The following is a 13,329-nucleotide window of genomic DNA, read 5'->3' as shown; positions in this document are numbered from 1 at the left end:
CTACACTGATGTTTGTGTACCCAGCCTGGAATGCAGGACTCGGCTGAGCCTTTGCACCAACTTGTGGTGCTGAGGAAACTCCTGCAGGATTTGATGGATGATAACGTTAATGGCGTGTAGTCGGGTTTCCAGCTTCTGTCGCTCAATCCTTATCATCAGCTCAGTGCGGCACAGTGGGTGGTACTTCCCTTCCTTCACCGACTGCATGTGCTTCACACGTCCCTGATTGGCCACGATATCTGAAAGGTTCTTAGAAGGGCAACATTTAATATAATATAAGAGACAAGAAGCTGTAGGACAATAAACCAATAAAGAATATTTACAGCCAAAGGATCTTGGGATAGAAGAAATGATTTGGCTAAAATCTATTCTGACTGAAAGCCAGTAGCTGATTTTTAGTAGGTTCCAAAAAGAGATCAGTAAAAGAACATATACTGCTGGACAATTAAAACATACAGACAGAAAACCCCATCCTGATATTAGCACATTTGTAATTGGGCCAGTGTGATTTGGTTCTGCCTCAGCGGAATGGTATCTATAGGCCTGGAGAATGGCATGGATACCCCGCTTTCATCCCGCCCTCCCACGACTCAGGCTTCCCAAGATCCAGTCACCCAGAGCAGGGGACAGCATGGGGCCAGGGGAAGGGCAGGAGCAGGCGGACAAGAAATGCTGCCGGAGACAGCGGGAGTGCAGAGGGAGTTCCCCCTCCCCCAGATCTTCCTCAGCAGAGGGCGAGGCTCCCTCTCACAAGCAGAAGTGCCTTAGGAAAAGCAGGCAATACAGCCAAGCAGTAGGGGCGGCTGATGAAGAGGATAGATCAGGGGTGTCAAACATAAGGCCCGTCCAGAGCTCTTATGCGGCCCGCAAGCAACTAATGCAACGGAGGAAGTGCTGGGGGGGGAGTGGGCAGAGCCACTTCATTATAGCTTCAGCACAGCAGAACAACCTCATCTGCAGCAGTCAAACATCGTGGGAGCATCTGCCCAGCATTGCACTGCTGCCTCTCCAGTCCGCTTATGTGGGTTTTCCTCTGCACCCCCCCTCCCAGCCCATAGGGCCTTGCAGTGAGGATACACCAACTTGGACCTTACCAGCTGCTGGCTTTTATACACTTTCTATCACTGGTACCTGGCATTACATTTTATGGCACACATGACCCAGCCCAACAAAGTCAGATCCGGCCCTCGTAACAAATGAGTTTGACACCCCTGGGTAGGGCTGCCAACTCCCCCGGTAGGGCGGAATTACCCCGCCCCGGAGGCTCCGTTCCCCGACGTCGGGGAATCGGGGCCCGGGGGAAACCCCTCCCCGGCGTGCGCGTCACCGGAAGTGACGTCGCACGCTGGGGGCGGGGCCACGCCATTTGAGGGGAAAACAAAGAGTTTTCCCCTCAAATGGCTGCCATTTGAGGGGAAAACTCTTTGTTTTCCCCTCAAATGGCGTGGCTCCGCCCCAGCGTCTGACGTCACTTCCGGTGACGTCCCGGTGGTGCGCGCGCGCACACACGATCCCGGCTGGCTCCCGGAGCAGGAGGACGCTCCCCCGACGGTAGAGTTTTTAAATTTGGCAACCCTACCCCTGGGATAGATCCTCAGCCATCACAGTGGGGGCAGTGGGGTAGTCAATCCATGTCTCTTGCAAGCGAAGGCACCAGACCTGAAGTTTAGGGGATTCAGGCTCTGAATCTGAGATTGAGGAGTGCTACTCAGCAAAGATCTCTATAGCACCCAGCTCAGAAAGGGAAGAAGGAGAGTGGCCAGGAGAGGACTTTGATACTTAGGACAGTTCATTTAAGACTGTTCCAAGCCAAGCACTTTTAGAGGCTGCTGAAGAAAGTTATTTACACTCTGAATTACCAGACGGATAGCCCAGAAAAACCCAGATCATCTGCATCAGCCAAACTCGATGGGTGGGATTTTAAGAGACCATTTAAGAGACCATCAGTCTGCCCATCCCCAGAGTTTTTAAATGAAGTCTTGAGGGTGGAACGGGCTGTCCCAGGGTATGGCTCTTCACTAATAAGCATTGCCAAGAAACCCAGAGGTAACCATGGAGGACCTCAAGGTCCCCCTAGTGGATTCTCCAGTAGTTGCCCTACACTTGGGTGCTCTCCTTTCAAAAGATGGAGACAACACTCTCAAAGACTTGGTGGATAGGAAAAATGAGACGGCACTCACGAAATTGCATGAGGCGTCTTCTCTCGCAATCAGGGCGTCAGCGGCCCAGTTAAATTTCAGCACAGCCATCGTTATCTAGGCCAACAATCTACTTCAGGACATGGAACCTGATCCCCTCACACTTAGGAGATCGCTTCTAAAGATTAAGAGGACGGCAGAATTTGCTGCAGATGTATCTCAGGATACCATGCAGTTCTGCAGAAGGGTGCAGGCAGTGAACGTTGTAGTCAGAAGAAATCTCTGGCTAAAACACTGGAAGGTGGAAACCCTATCAAAATCCAATCTGTCTGCAGAAAAAAAAACTGGTTGACTGCTCTTCAGGGAGGGAGCTTTAGACAAGGTCTTAGTAGAAACAAAATAAAAGAAGAAAGCCATGCCATCTACCTCGGCCTCAAAGCAAAAAGACAGCAAATGGAGGTCCTACAAGCTGTAGAAGATCTTCTGGCCATTGGGGAGGTCAAGCCGGTACCTGCTTCATAGAGGTTCCAGGGGGTCTACTCAGTCCTCTTTGTGGTGCCCAAGAAGTCGAGAGACTGGAGGGCAATTCTCAACCTAAAGGAACTGAACTTGTGGATAAAAAAGCGGAAGTTCTGCATGGAGTTGCTTCACTCAATAGTCCGGATGATACAAGCCAGGAACTAGTCCTGCCCCAAGCCTTCGCATCCGAGGAAAAAGGAATGGCATAAACTGGATGTGTGCAGGGCTCTGTGCATATACATAGATAAAACAATGCAACATCAAAAAAACTAAGATCATGGCATCCGGCCCCATCACTCCTTGGCAAATAGAAGGGGAAGTCGTGGAAGTAGTGACAGACTTCACGTTCCTGGGATCCCAGATCACCGCAGACTGTGACAGCAGCCATGAAATTAAAAGATGCCTGCTCCTTGGGAGGAAAGCGATGGCGAACCTAAACAGCATGATAAAAAGTAGAGACATCACCCTGCCAACAAAAGTCCGCATGGTCAAAGCAATGGTATTCCCAGTAGTCATGTATGGCTGCGAGAGTTGGACTATAAGGAAGGCCGAGCGCCGAAGAATAGATTCTTTTGAACTATGGTGCTGGAGAAGACTCTTGAGAGTCCCTTGGATTGCAAGAAGATCAAATCAGTCAATCCTAAAAGAAATCAACCCCGACTGTTCCCTGGAAGGCCAGATAATGAAACTGAAGCTCAAATACTTTGGCCACCAAATGAGAAGGGAGCACTCACTGGAGAAGACCCTGATGCTGGGAAAGATTGAAGGTCAAAGAAGACGGGGACGGCAAAGGATGAGATGGTTAGACAGTGTCATAGATGCAACTAACATGAAATTGAGCCAACTTCAGAGGACGGCGGAAGACAGGAAGGCCTGGCGTGATCTGATCCATGGGGTCGCGAAGAGTCGGACTCGACTGTGCGACTGAGCAACAACAACAAACTGAGACTGACAGACAGCCTGTTTGTTTCACATAGCACAGCCAACCTGGGGAGAAGTCTCAAAGGTCACCATCGCCCTTTGAATAAAGCTCTGCACACATAAAGCCTATGGGATCATGGGCTTGTGGACACCACAAGGTGTTACTGCACATTCCACTAGGGCGGTGGCCACCTTGGTGGCCTTCTCCACCAGGGCATATGTAGACGAGATCTGTAGGGCAGCCACCTGGTAATCCTTTTCTACCTTTGTAAGGCACTATACGATTGGCCGGCAGGACTCCATTGGGAGAAGAGTGCTACAGCAAGTAGTGGGGTGAGACAGGAGTAAGGAATGTTTTGGCTAATACATCCCGTCAGCTAGCATTAGCATATAACCAGTTTGGATTACTTCCCCCACTGAAGGAAAACAAAACACTGGACTTACCTGAAGGTTTCTTCTCTTCAGTGGGGCGAAGTCATCCACTTCCTGCCCGAAGGAAGGAAGTAGAAGACCGGATACAGCTAGGCTATGGGATGACTGGAGAGGTGGTCTCGCTCCACCCCAGGTCACTCACACAAAGATTTGCATAGCCCTGCCTGGAGCAAGAGGAGGTATGACCTAACCAGCTTGGATGTCCTGGCACTCTAGAACAGGCTTCCAGTACAGTTACAGAGGGCCCCTCCTTGTCTGCTTTTAGGAAAAGATGAAAAACTGCTCTGTTCAGAACTTTTGATGCCCTATTTTTGGTTGGGGAGTTGTTGCCTTTCTCGCTCCGCCCCAGGTCACTCACACAAAGATTTACATAGCCCTGCCTGGAGCAAGAGAAGGTATGACCTAACCAGCTTGGATGACATCGCCTCACTGAAGAGAAGAAGCCTTCAGGTAAGTCCAGTGTTTCATTCCAGTATTCACCCATGCATCACTTATGTTCCTCCCAGCAAATTCCTGAAGTTTCTTCAGTCAGGGGTGAGTATAGCACCAGGCCATTACAGAGCATTTTCTACTATTGTCCTGGCACTCTAGAACAGGCTTCCAGTAGAGTTACAGAGGGCCCCTCCTTGTCTGCTTTTAGGAAAAGACAAGACGGGGACCCGCGATACTCGCGGGGGGGGGGAGAAGAGCTCTGTCTCCTCCATCCCCCCCCGCTCGATCTCCCAGAGGAGGCGGCTGCGGCGAGGCCGGTCCTCCCCCCCCCGCTCGGCTCCAAGGCGGAGGTGGCGGCGGAGAGGCCGGTCCTCCCCCCGCCCGCCCGGCTCCAAGGAGGCGGTGGCGGCGCGGTCAGCTACAGAGCATTCCGTGCGCATGCGCACGGAACGCTCTTGCACTTTCGGGGGGATGTAATGTTTTTCTACTTTTAGCATTTTTGTGCACACGTGGGGACTGGCCCATGTGTGCACAAACCTCCCCCTCCCCCCCAAGTGCCCCTGGAGCGCTGATTTAGCGATCCGCACTCCGGGGGCAACTTGGCTATTAGATAAATAGATGAAAAACTACTCTGTTCAGAACTTTTGATGCCCTATTTTTGGTTGGGAAGTTGTTGCATTTCTGTGTGTTGTTTTGTGGATTTATGGATTTTACTATTTTATGTGTTTTAGAGAATTTTTATTGTATATTGCCTTGAGTCTTCTTGAGAATGGTGGTTGTGATATAATGCATGTGCCCTAAAATGTTGCGAATTGTATATGAAGTTCTTAACAGGGGGGTTAAAAGGTAAGGAGATTGTCTGGCAAGAGGGAAAAGTGTATGTGTGTGCAGTGGAGTACCTTTGAGACACATACACACAGGAGTAAAGTGTTCTGATTGCCAGTTCTGAGAGCCAGTTTGGTGTAGTGGTTAGGAGCAAGGACTCTAATCTGGAAGAACCAGGTTTGATTCCCCACTCCTCCACATGCAGCTGCTGGTGTGACCTTGGGTCAGTCATAAATTCTCTCAGAGATGATCTCTCAGGAGCAGTTCTCGAAAGCTCTCTCAGCCCCACCCTACCTTGTTGTGGGGAGGGGAAGGGAAAGGAGATTGTAAGCCGCTCTGAGACTCCTTTGGGTAGTGAAGGGTGGGGTATAAATCCAATCTCTTTAAGAATGGCTAGACTAGATACGTTGGGATTTATAAAGTAAGGTAGTTAGGAAAGAAAGCTATTACTGATAAGATTAGGAAATGTTAGGTTTATAAGCTGTGTCTGTTAGGTTTATAACTGTGTCCTTTGACTAATTTATATTTTCCAGTACTGGGCTAGAACTTGAGAGAAGTGGTTGAATATACTGAACTCTATGTGGATCTTAAAATAAATTTTGTTTTTATTCATTTTATTTTATAAATATTGTCTCCTCAACCGTTCTTCACTTAAGTTTCGGGGTCACGCTCACACTAGTTGGTTTTAGTTATCAGAAAGGGGGTTTAAATGAGTGATCCTGGAAACCCGACTGCACCCCAGGTTCAAGAGATCTCAAAAGCCCTAAGAGGGAAAGAAATTACAGATATGAAGAGGAGGGATACACAAATGAGAGAGAGGGAAGGGCCACATTAAGCCATATTGTTTTATAAATATTTAAAGAAATAAATAATAAAAGCATGCTAAGTGTGACAGAAACAACAACCACATGTTTGGCATTTTCTTTGTTTACAATATCTAAGAATCCTTCAGTTTGATCAAGGTGACCGATTAGGGGATTGAAGCACTTTCCCTATGAGAAAAGGCGGAGGAGCCTGGGACTGTTCAGTTTAGAGAAGAGATTACTAAGGGGGAGGACATGATAGAGATGGAGAGAGTTGACATAGAGAACGCTTTCTCCCCCTCCCAAGACACTAGAACCCGAGGGCATCCAATGAAGCTGATGGGCAGTAGGTTCAGGATGGACAAAAGGAAATACTACTTTACACAGAGAGTGATTAAAATGTGGGATTCGCTGCCAGAAGATGTAGTGATGGCCACAGGAACAAACAGCTTTAAAAGGGGATTAGATAGCTTCATAGAGGATTTGTCTATTAGTGGCTAGTAGCCATGGTGACTGAGGGGAACGTCCACATTCAGAGGCACTAATTCTCTGAATCCCAGAGCCAGGAGGCAACCTCAGGGAAAGGCTTTGGCCTCTATGTCCTGTTGTTGGCCATCCGGAGGAACTGGTTGGCCATTGTGTGAGACAGGATGCTGGACTAGGGGGACCATTGGTCTGATCCAGCAGGGCTCTTCTTATGTTCTCAAGGTATATCTGAAGTATAGTCAATAAGTTAATTTTTTAATTCTAAGTCTTACATGTTTTCTTGTTGTCTTCCCTCTGGTATAAACAGGTGAGGCAGTGAAAAGTGGTCAGAGGAATGTTGGACACATTACTCCCTTAGGTACTATAAACCACAGAAACATTATACTTTAATTGCATGAGAACAGGCTTTGAAAATAAAATGAAAAATGTAATGGGAGAACTGAATTGAGGCGACAAGCGGTATAATCCTAAGCAGTTACACCCTTCTAATTGATTTCAAAGGACTTAGGAGGGTGTAAATCTGCTTTGGGTTGCAATGAAAGAATACTAACCATTGCAACCCAATCAGAATGCACTGTCACAGCTGAAGCATTTCAGTCTCTTCCAGCTTCACACCAGATTGCTATCTGCATATATGCTTCTGATGTAGAATGTCACAGAAGACAGACGCATCCATATTTTGCATTCAGAATGCTCTGCAATGTCATGCCTGACAGTCAGTTCACTCGTCCATCAACACAGAAAAAGAAGTGCAAATGTGTTTCTTTTCCCACCTCTCTTAACACTGTGTACAGATTTCCAGACTCAGGCCCCATTCAACAGACTTACAGAATCCTGAAGATGGAAGCTATAGCTGCAAGGTACCTGGAAAGCTGGGCTGCTGACAAAGCAGTCACCAAAATTGCTGTTGCTCTGGCAACCACACAGCAGGAAGAGGGACAATTGACAACCCACAGCTGCGTTACCATGGTGGCAGGAATGTAACTTTGCTGCGTCGCCATGGTGACAGGAATGCAACTTTGCTGGGAAAAGGGGAGGAGACAACTGTCAAGCCTGCCTGCAGGTATTTAAAAGCCAGCAGGCGAGGGTTGAGGAGGACACTTGTGTGGCACCGCCAGTGCTGGAACAGCTGGAGCAGAGAGGGGGCAGTGAAAAGGGCAGAAAGTATCTTCTCCCTATAACTAAAACTTTGGGAAAGTAAAGCAGGAGATGTGCTTTTGGAAACATGTCTGGGTAAATATGATTATGGGCCAGCAGAAGAATGTATAAATCAGCTCCCAAGAAGGATATGAATGTACACTGCAGAGGAACCCAACCCTGCCTACCTGTAGTTTTTTTGCCTGCAGCCGATCGATTTTTGTTTCCAGCTCATCATTTTCCACATTTGAGCTGGAAATTTGTTTCTGCTTCTCCAGAAGAACATTGCTGAGATTTTTCTGAGTATCATCAAGCTGACTTATGATGCTGTTGCAATCCTCGGCATTCTAAGGGAAGGTCAAAAACAAATATTCTGCATCTCAGTACCAACTAAACTGGCCAGTGGTTGCAAGTGTTTTTCTTTGGCACCATACAGAAAAATATCTATATGAAGTGGCCCGTTCTTCAGCTCTGTCTTTCCTTCATAAGCAATGAAGAGGTGAATGCTCCTATAGCAAGTACTGGAAGTGTGCTGCAACTGAACTGAGCTTGGGACCTTAGAATGTCCCATGTTGGGTTCAGTACAGTACACTTCCATTGTGTTGCTGTTCTATGTTATCAATTCACTGTAACTCACATTTGGAAGAGATTATATAAATGGGGGGGAGGTTCCAATCATCCTTCCAAAGATATACTCTTTGTTCTGTAAGCTAATCTGTTTTCAGATCATACTTACTGTGGGTTTAGAAGGCTCCTCCTCTTCTATATCAGGCTGCATTCCAGGTGAGCATGATGCAGTGGTTAGAATGTCAGACTGGGATCTGGGAGGTGCCAGTTTGAATCTCTACTCTGCTGGGTGACCTTGCTGGGTGACCTTGTGCCAACTATTCTCTGTCAGCCTAACCTGTTCCACAGGGTTGCTGAGAGGATAAAATGTAGAGGGGGGGGGGAACCATGTACACCACCCTGAGTTCCTTGAAGGAAGGGTAAGATAAAAATGTGATAAACTATGGGTTGGATGGATCCCACAATCTATCAGTGGAAAGTGCTGATACTTATATTTCCCGTTTCCCTCCTCCCAGCAGTTGTCTGACCCCAGGAAAGTTGATTCCAGGAGTAATGGGACCTACATGGATTAATATCACATGGGACAGGAGGCAGCAGTGAAGAGGGAGGTCAAATCATCCTTTCCTCCTCTTCAGTCAATGATGGGAGCCAACCCAGACACATTTTTGTGCTGCTGGCAATGGAAGAGAAAACAGGGCTGCACTGACCTGTAGCTGTTGTTCAGTGAGTGGTCTTCTATGCAGTCCCCCATGGGACCGCACTTGTGCAGGCCTGCAACAGAGATTGGCTCCAAAGCTTTGTAGCTCTCCCTAGAAGGTTGAGAGTGCTCCCCCTTCCCTCCAACATGGAGTTTTCCCACCAAAACTGGTACATGACAGAGGCGGGGAGAGTTCTCCTTCCCTCAGTCCTCCCTTAGCCATCGCGAAGAATCCAGACAGCAGAGGATCCCACTGTGGGGAAAGGAAGGAGGGGTGTGGGCCTGTACAGAAGACCACGATGAACAACAGTTACAGGTAAGTACAACCCTGTTTTCATCTTCATGGCTTCTGTGCAGTCACACAGGGGAGAACAGCAAGCTCACTTGCCAGAGGGAGGTGGGTGTGGGATCCTCAGCAAAACTACTTTCCCCACTGCTGCATCTCTCTTGAAGTCCACATCAACAGCATAGTGTTTGATTAATGTCAATGGAGAAGACCAAGTCACTGCTGCAGAAAAAGCCTAAGACCTGGCTGAGTGAGCTTTCAAAGGGAAAGGGCAGTCCACGTTAGAGGCAGAGTAAGCCAGTTGTATTGTCCTGACTACCCAACGTGAGAGTTTGTGCAGAGTTTGTGGGGCCCAGCAAAGCATATTAAAAAACTGTCATCCTTTTGAAAAGATGCTGTATGATATAAATAAAAAAGTAATGACCTATATACATCTAAAGTGTGTAGTGTCCTTTCCTTATCTGAGGTTGGAGAGGGGAAAAACACCAGCAGGATTATGTCCTGGGAAATGTGAAAGGTAGACAGCACCTTAGGGAGAGAGTCTAGACTTGGGCGTAGGACCATTTTATCAGTATGGAATCTAGTGAATGGTGGTGTACATCGGAGAGCCCTGAGCTCACCTGCTCTATGGGCAGAGGTAATAGCCAAAAGAAAGGCTGCCTTGTAGGACAAGGAGGGCAGGTCACAAGTAGCAAAGGGGTTCACAGAGCTTGAACATTAGAGCAAACAGAACCAGGGAGAGGTTCCACTGAGGAACAGGTGGAGGAGTGGGGGAAGGGTACAAATTAAACAAACCCTTTAGAATTTTTTTGGAAATCTGGGTAGAAAATACTGAGGTATCACTGACTAAATTGTGGAAAGCTGAGATGGCAGACAAATGCACTTTAATTGAGGTGACAGCCAAACCACTATCTTTTAAGTGTAGTAGGTAGTCAAACACAAAATTCAATGGACATGATTTAGGGTGCAGCTGATGGGCAGACACCCACAGAGAGTATTTCAACTATTTGTCAGTGCAAGACCTCCTGATCGACAGATGCCTGCAGGATAACAGCACACTTGGACAACCCTGTCTGACCAGTCTAGCAGTTGTCCACCAACCATGCTGTCAGGTACAAGGATGGTACATTGTGGTGGCAGAGGTGGCCTAAATGAAGGAGATCCTCCACTTCCAGTAGGGGGAGATGTTCTCCCTTGGAGAGGGACCAGAGTGTTAGGAATCACACCCATCTTGGCCAGAAAGGGGCAACCAGAATGCAGTGGGAGTTTCTGTTCTGAGTTTGGCTAGAACCCTGCCCAACAAGGGGATGGGTGAAAAGGCACAGAACAGGGTCCCTTGCTATTTTAGCTGAAAAGCATCTCCCAATGAGTCTGCGTCAGTCCCAGCCAGAGAACAAAATTTGGAGCATTTGGTGTTCACATAAGAAGTGAAGAGGTCCACCTGATGCTAGCCCCAGTGTTGAAACCCAGGGAACAAATAACTGACCATAAGGCACCATTCATGTATGGAGGTGGTATCCCTGCTGATGTTGTCTGCCAGCATATTCACCAGTCCAGCGATGTGTTTGTCTTCTAATGATACATCATGCTGGATATCCCATTTCCACAAGTGGGAAGCTTCCACAGAAAGGGTGAGTGAGCCAGTATCCCGCTTGCTTATATAGAACTGTGTTGTAGTACTGTCTGTGGCTACTAGAACTCATTTGTTCGTGACTAGGGCTATAAGTGAAACCAAAGCATATCTAACTGCCCTGAGTTCTAAATGACTGATAGGTAACTTATTTTCACGGGTGGACCAGTGGCTGCTAATACAATAAGAACCACAGTGTGCACTAGGGGTGTACATTTGGTTTATCTGAGCCGGAAAAATACTCGAAAAAATACCTTACCAGTATTTTTCAGGTACTTTTAGGCCAAATACAGACCAGAGGTCTGCATTCAGCTACTGATACAGCTGACTCTGAAAAAAGTCGAATTTTTTTTTGCTTTTATTTGGGTGCATTCAGCTATACCAAGAAGGCATGCCGTCTCCTCCAAGCCCTGCCGCCGCCATTGCACTTGGAGAAGACAATAGGCATTTAAAGAGACCGTGGCCCCTTTAAATGCCTACACCTCCAAGCCCCGTGGTGGTGGTAGCAGGGGGACTCGGCTAGTGCCTTCTGAGTTCACTTGCTAAATTGCGCCGCTGCCGCACTTGGAAAAGGCAACAGGCATTTAAAGAGACCCATAGGCTATAATGGAGCCAACAAAAATTGGGTTTTTCAAAATATTCTCGAATCCCAATGCCATATTGATATTGGGATAAGGGAATATTTGAAAATATCATTATTTTTGGGTTCAGTATATTTGAATCCAAAAAATACCTTTTTTTTATACCCCTAGTGTGCACTTCACCCCAAGAAGGAGGCATCTGTAAAAATGTGGATATCATGGAGAATCTCCAAATCAGACCCCACAATAAATTTCCCCCTTTGGGACCACCAAGCCCAGGAACATATAATCCTTCTGGGTATGGACAGCTTCTTCCAATATGACTCTTTCTTCAGACTGAAAGCTCTTAAAAACCAGTTCTGCAGAGGCCTTATAAAGAGGCGGGCAAAGGACACCACAGTGGTGGTTGAGGCCATGAGGCCTAAAAGCCTTTGGATCTGTTTAGCTAACTGAAACCTATTGGTGGTAAATCTAAGTACCATAGCTTGCAAAGAAGCTACCCTTTTATTGGGAATGAAGACCCTGCTTTGACGTGTGTCAAGTTGGGCCCCAATGAACAAAATGGACTAGGCTGGATACAGAACAGATTTATCCCAGTTAATTTGAAGGTCCAGGGAGATCAGAGTCGCCAATGAGATACAGTTAAACAGTATTTCAGAAGCGGATGCAGTGAAGAGCCAGTCATCTAGGTAAGGGTATGCACTGTAACCCTGCAAACGTAGGTGGCCGATAACAGCAGACATACGTTTGGTAAACACCCGAGGTGCAGTGGCGAGGCCAGAAGGCAAGACAGTATACGGGCAGACCAGTTATGCCAAGGGACCTTGCAATTAGCTTGTTCTTTTCCATGAGGTCCAGAATATCATCGGTTTGAATACTGAACAAGTCCTTGCCCTTGAAAGGCAAATCTACCTTTGCTTTAGTGTCGTATGGAAGCATGGTACACCTTAGCCAAGAATGCTGGTGGAGAACTACTGCAGAGGCCACGGATCTGCTTACTGAGTCAGCAATATGTCTTGCTGCATTCAGCTGTTGCTTTCTGAGATTTAGGCCCTCCACCAAAGTATTTTTATCTTTGGGCAAAGTTTCAATATATGGGGCGATTTGTTCCCACAGGAACATCTGATCACTCCATAATGGTGTTAAAACTGGCCATACACAGAGTCAGAGCCCCCAAGGTATAGATTTTGCAACTTAGATTGTTGATGTCATGGACCAGCCAGGGCTCAGCAACAGTGAGGACTCCTCAGAGGAGGAGAGGCCCTGTGTAGCCAGTGTCGACAGAAGCCGGGAAATGAGGTGCAGGCATTCCCTGACCTGCAGCTGAGAGTTGGTTCAGAATCACCTCCACCCCCCAGCTCTAATTCAGCAGGCAAAGGTCAGCTGCCCATCCCCAGTTCTCCAGGATTGCCTGCACCCTTGAAGTGCCACAGAAGAAAGCTGAGAACCTTATTGGTATTTTCCAGATATTCTTTCAGCCAGATATAAATTTGGCTATTTTTCAGCTATCAAAATGGCCAAGGCCTGAAAATCCCAAAAATATTTGGAATTTTTCGGGACCACCGAATAGTCAGTTAAAGGACATTTAAAGGGATTGCAGTCTCTTTAAACACCCTCTGGGTGAACTTGCTGCTTGGAGAAGCTGCTTAAAAGGACTGTGAGCCATTGAAATGCCTTCGGAGTTCACCTGTGGAGTCGCGGCTTGGACCTTCCCCCCCACTATTGAAACATTTTCCAGATATTCTTTCAGCCAGATATAAATTTGGCTATTTTTCAGCTATCAAAATGGCCAAGGCCTGAAAATCCCAAAAATATTTGGAATTTTTCGGGACCACCGAATAGTCAGTTAAAGGACATTTAAAGGGATTGCAGTCT

At 47.2% G+C, this 13,329-nt stretch overlaps 1 protein-coding gene across 1 annotated transcript in view; it reads right to left on the bottom strand.

Moving 5' to 3' along the window:
- CCDC40 (coiled-coil domain containing 40) overlaps positions 1–13,329 on the bottom strand; it is a 45,106-nt gene continuing 31,777 nt past the window's right edge. Inside the window, exons 16-17 of the mRNA XM_015422466.1 lie at positions 7,882–8,040; positions 1–249 (exon numbers count right to left, since the gene is read on the bottom strand). Of these exons, the coding sequence (XP_015277952.1) occupies positions 1–249; positions 7,882–8,040 (408 nt within the window). The remainder of the gene's footprint in view (positions 250–7,881; positions 8,041–13,329) is intronic.

This window comes from Gekko japonicus, unplaced genomic scaffold (assembly GCF_001447785.1).
Source record: "Gekko japonicus isolate JY-2015 unplaced genomic scaffold, Gekko_japonicus_V1.1 scaffold1222, whole genome shotgun sequence".
NCBI classification, from domain to species: domain Eukaryota; kingdom Metazoa; phylum Chordata; class Lepidosauria; order Squamata; family Gekkonidae; genus Gekko; species Gekko japonicus.
This window is presented reverse-complemented; position numbering and strand designations above follow the sequence as displayed.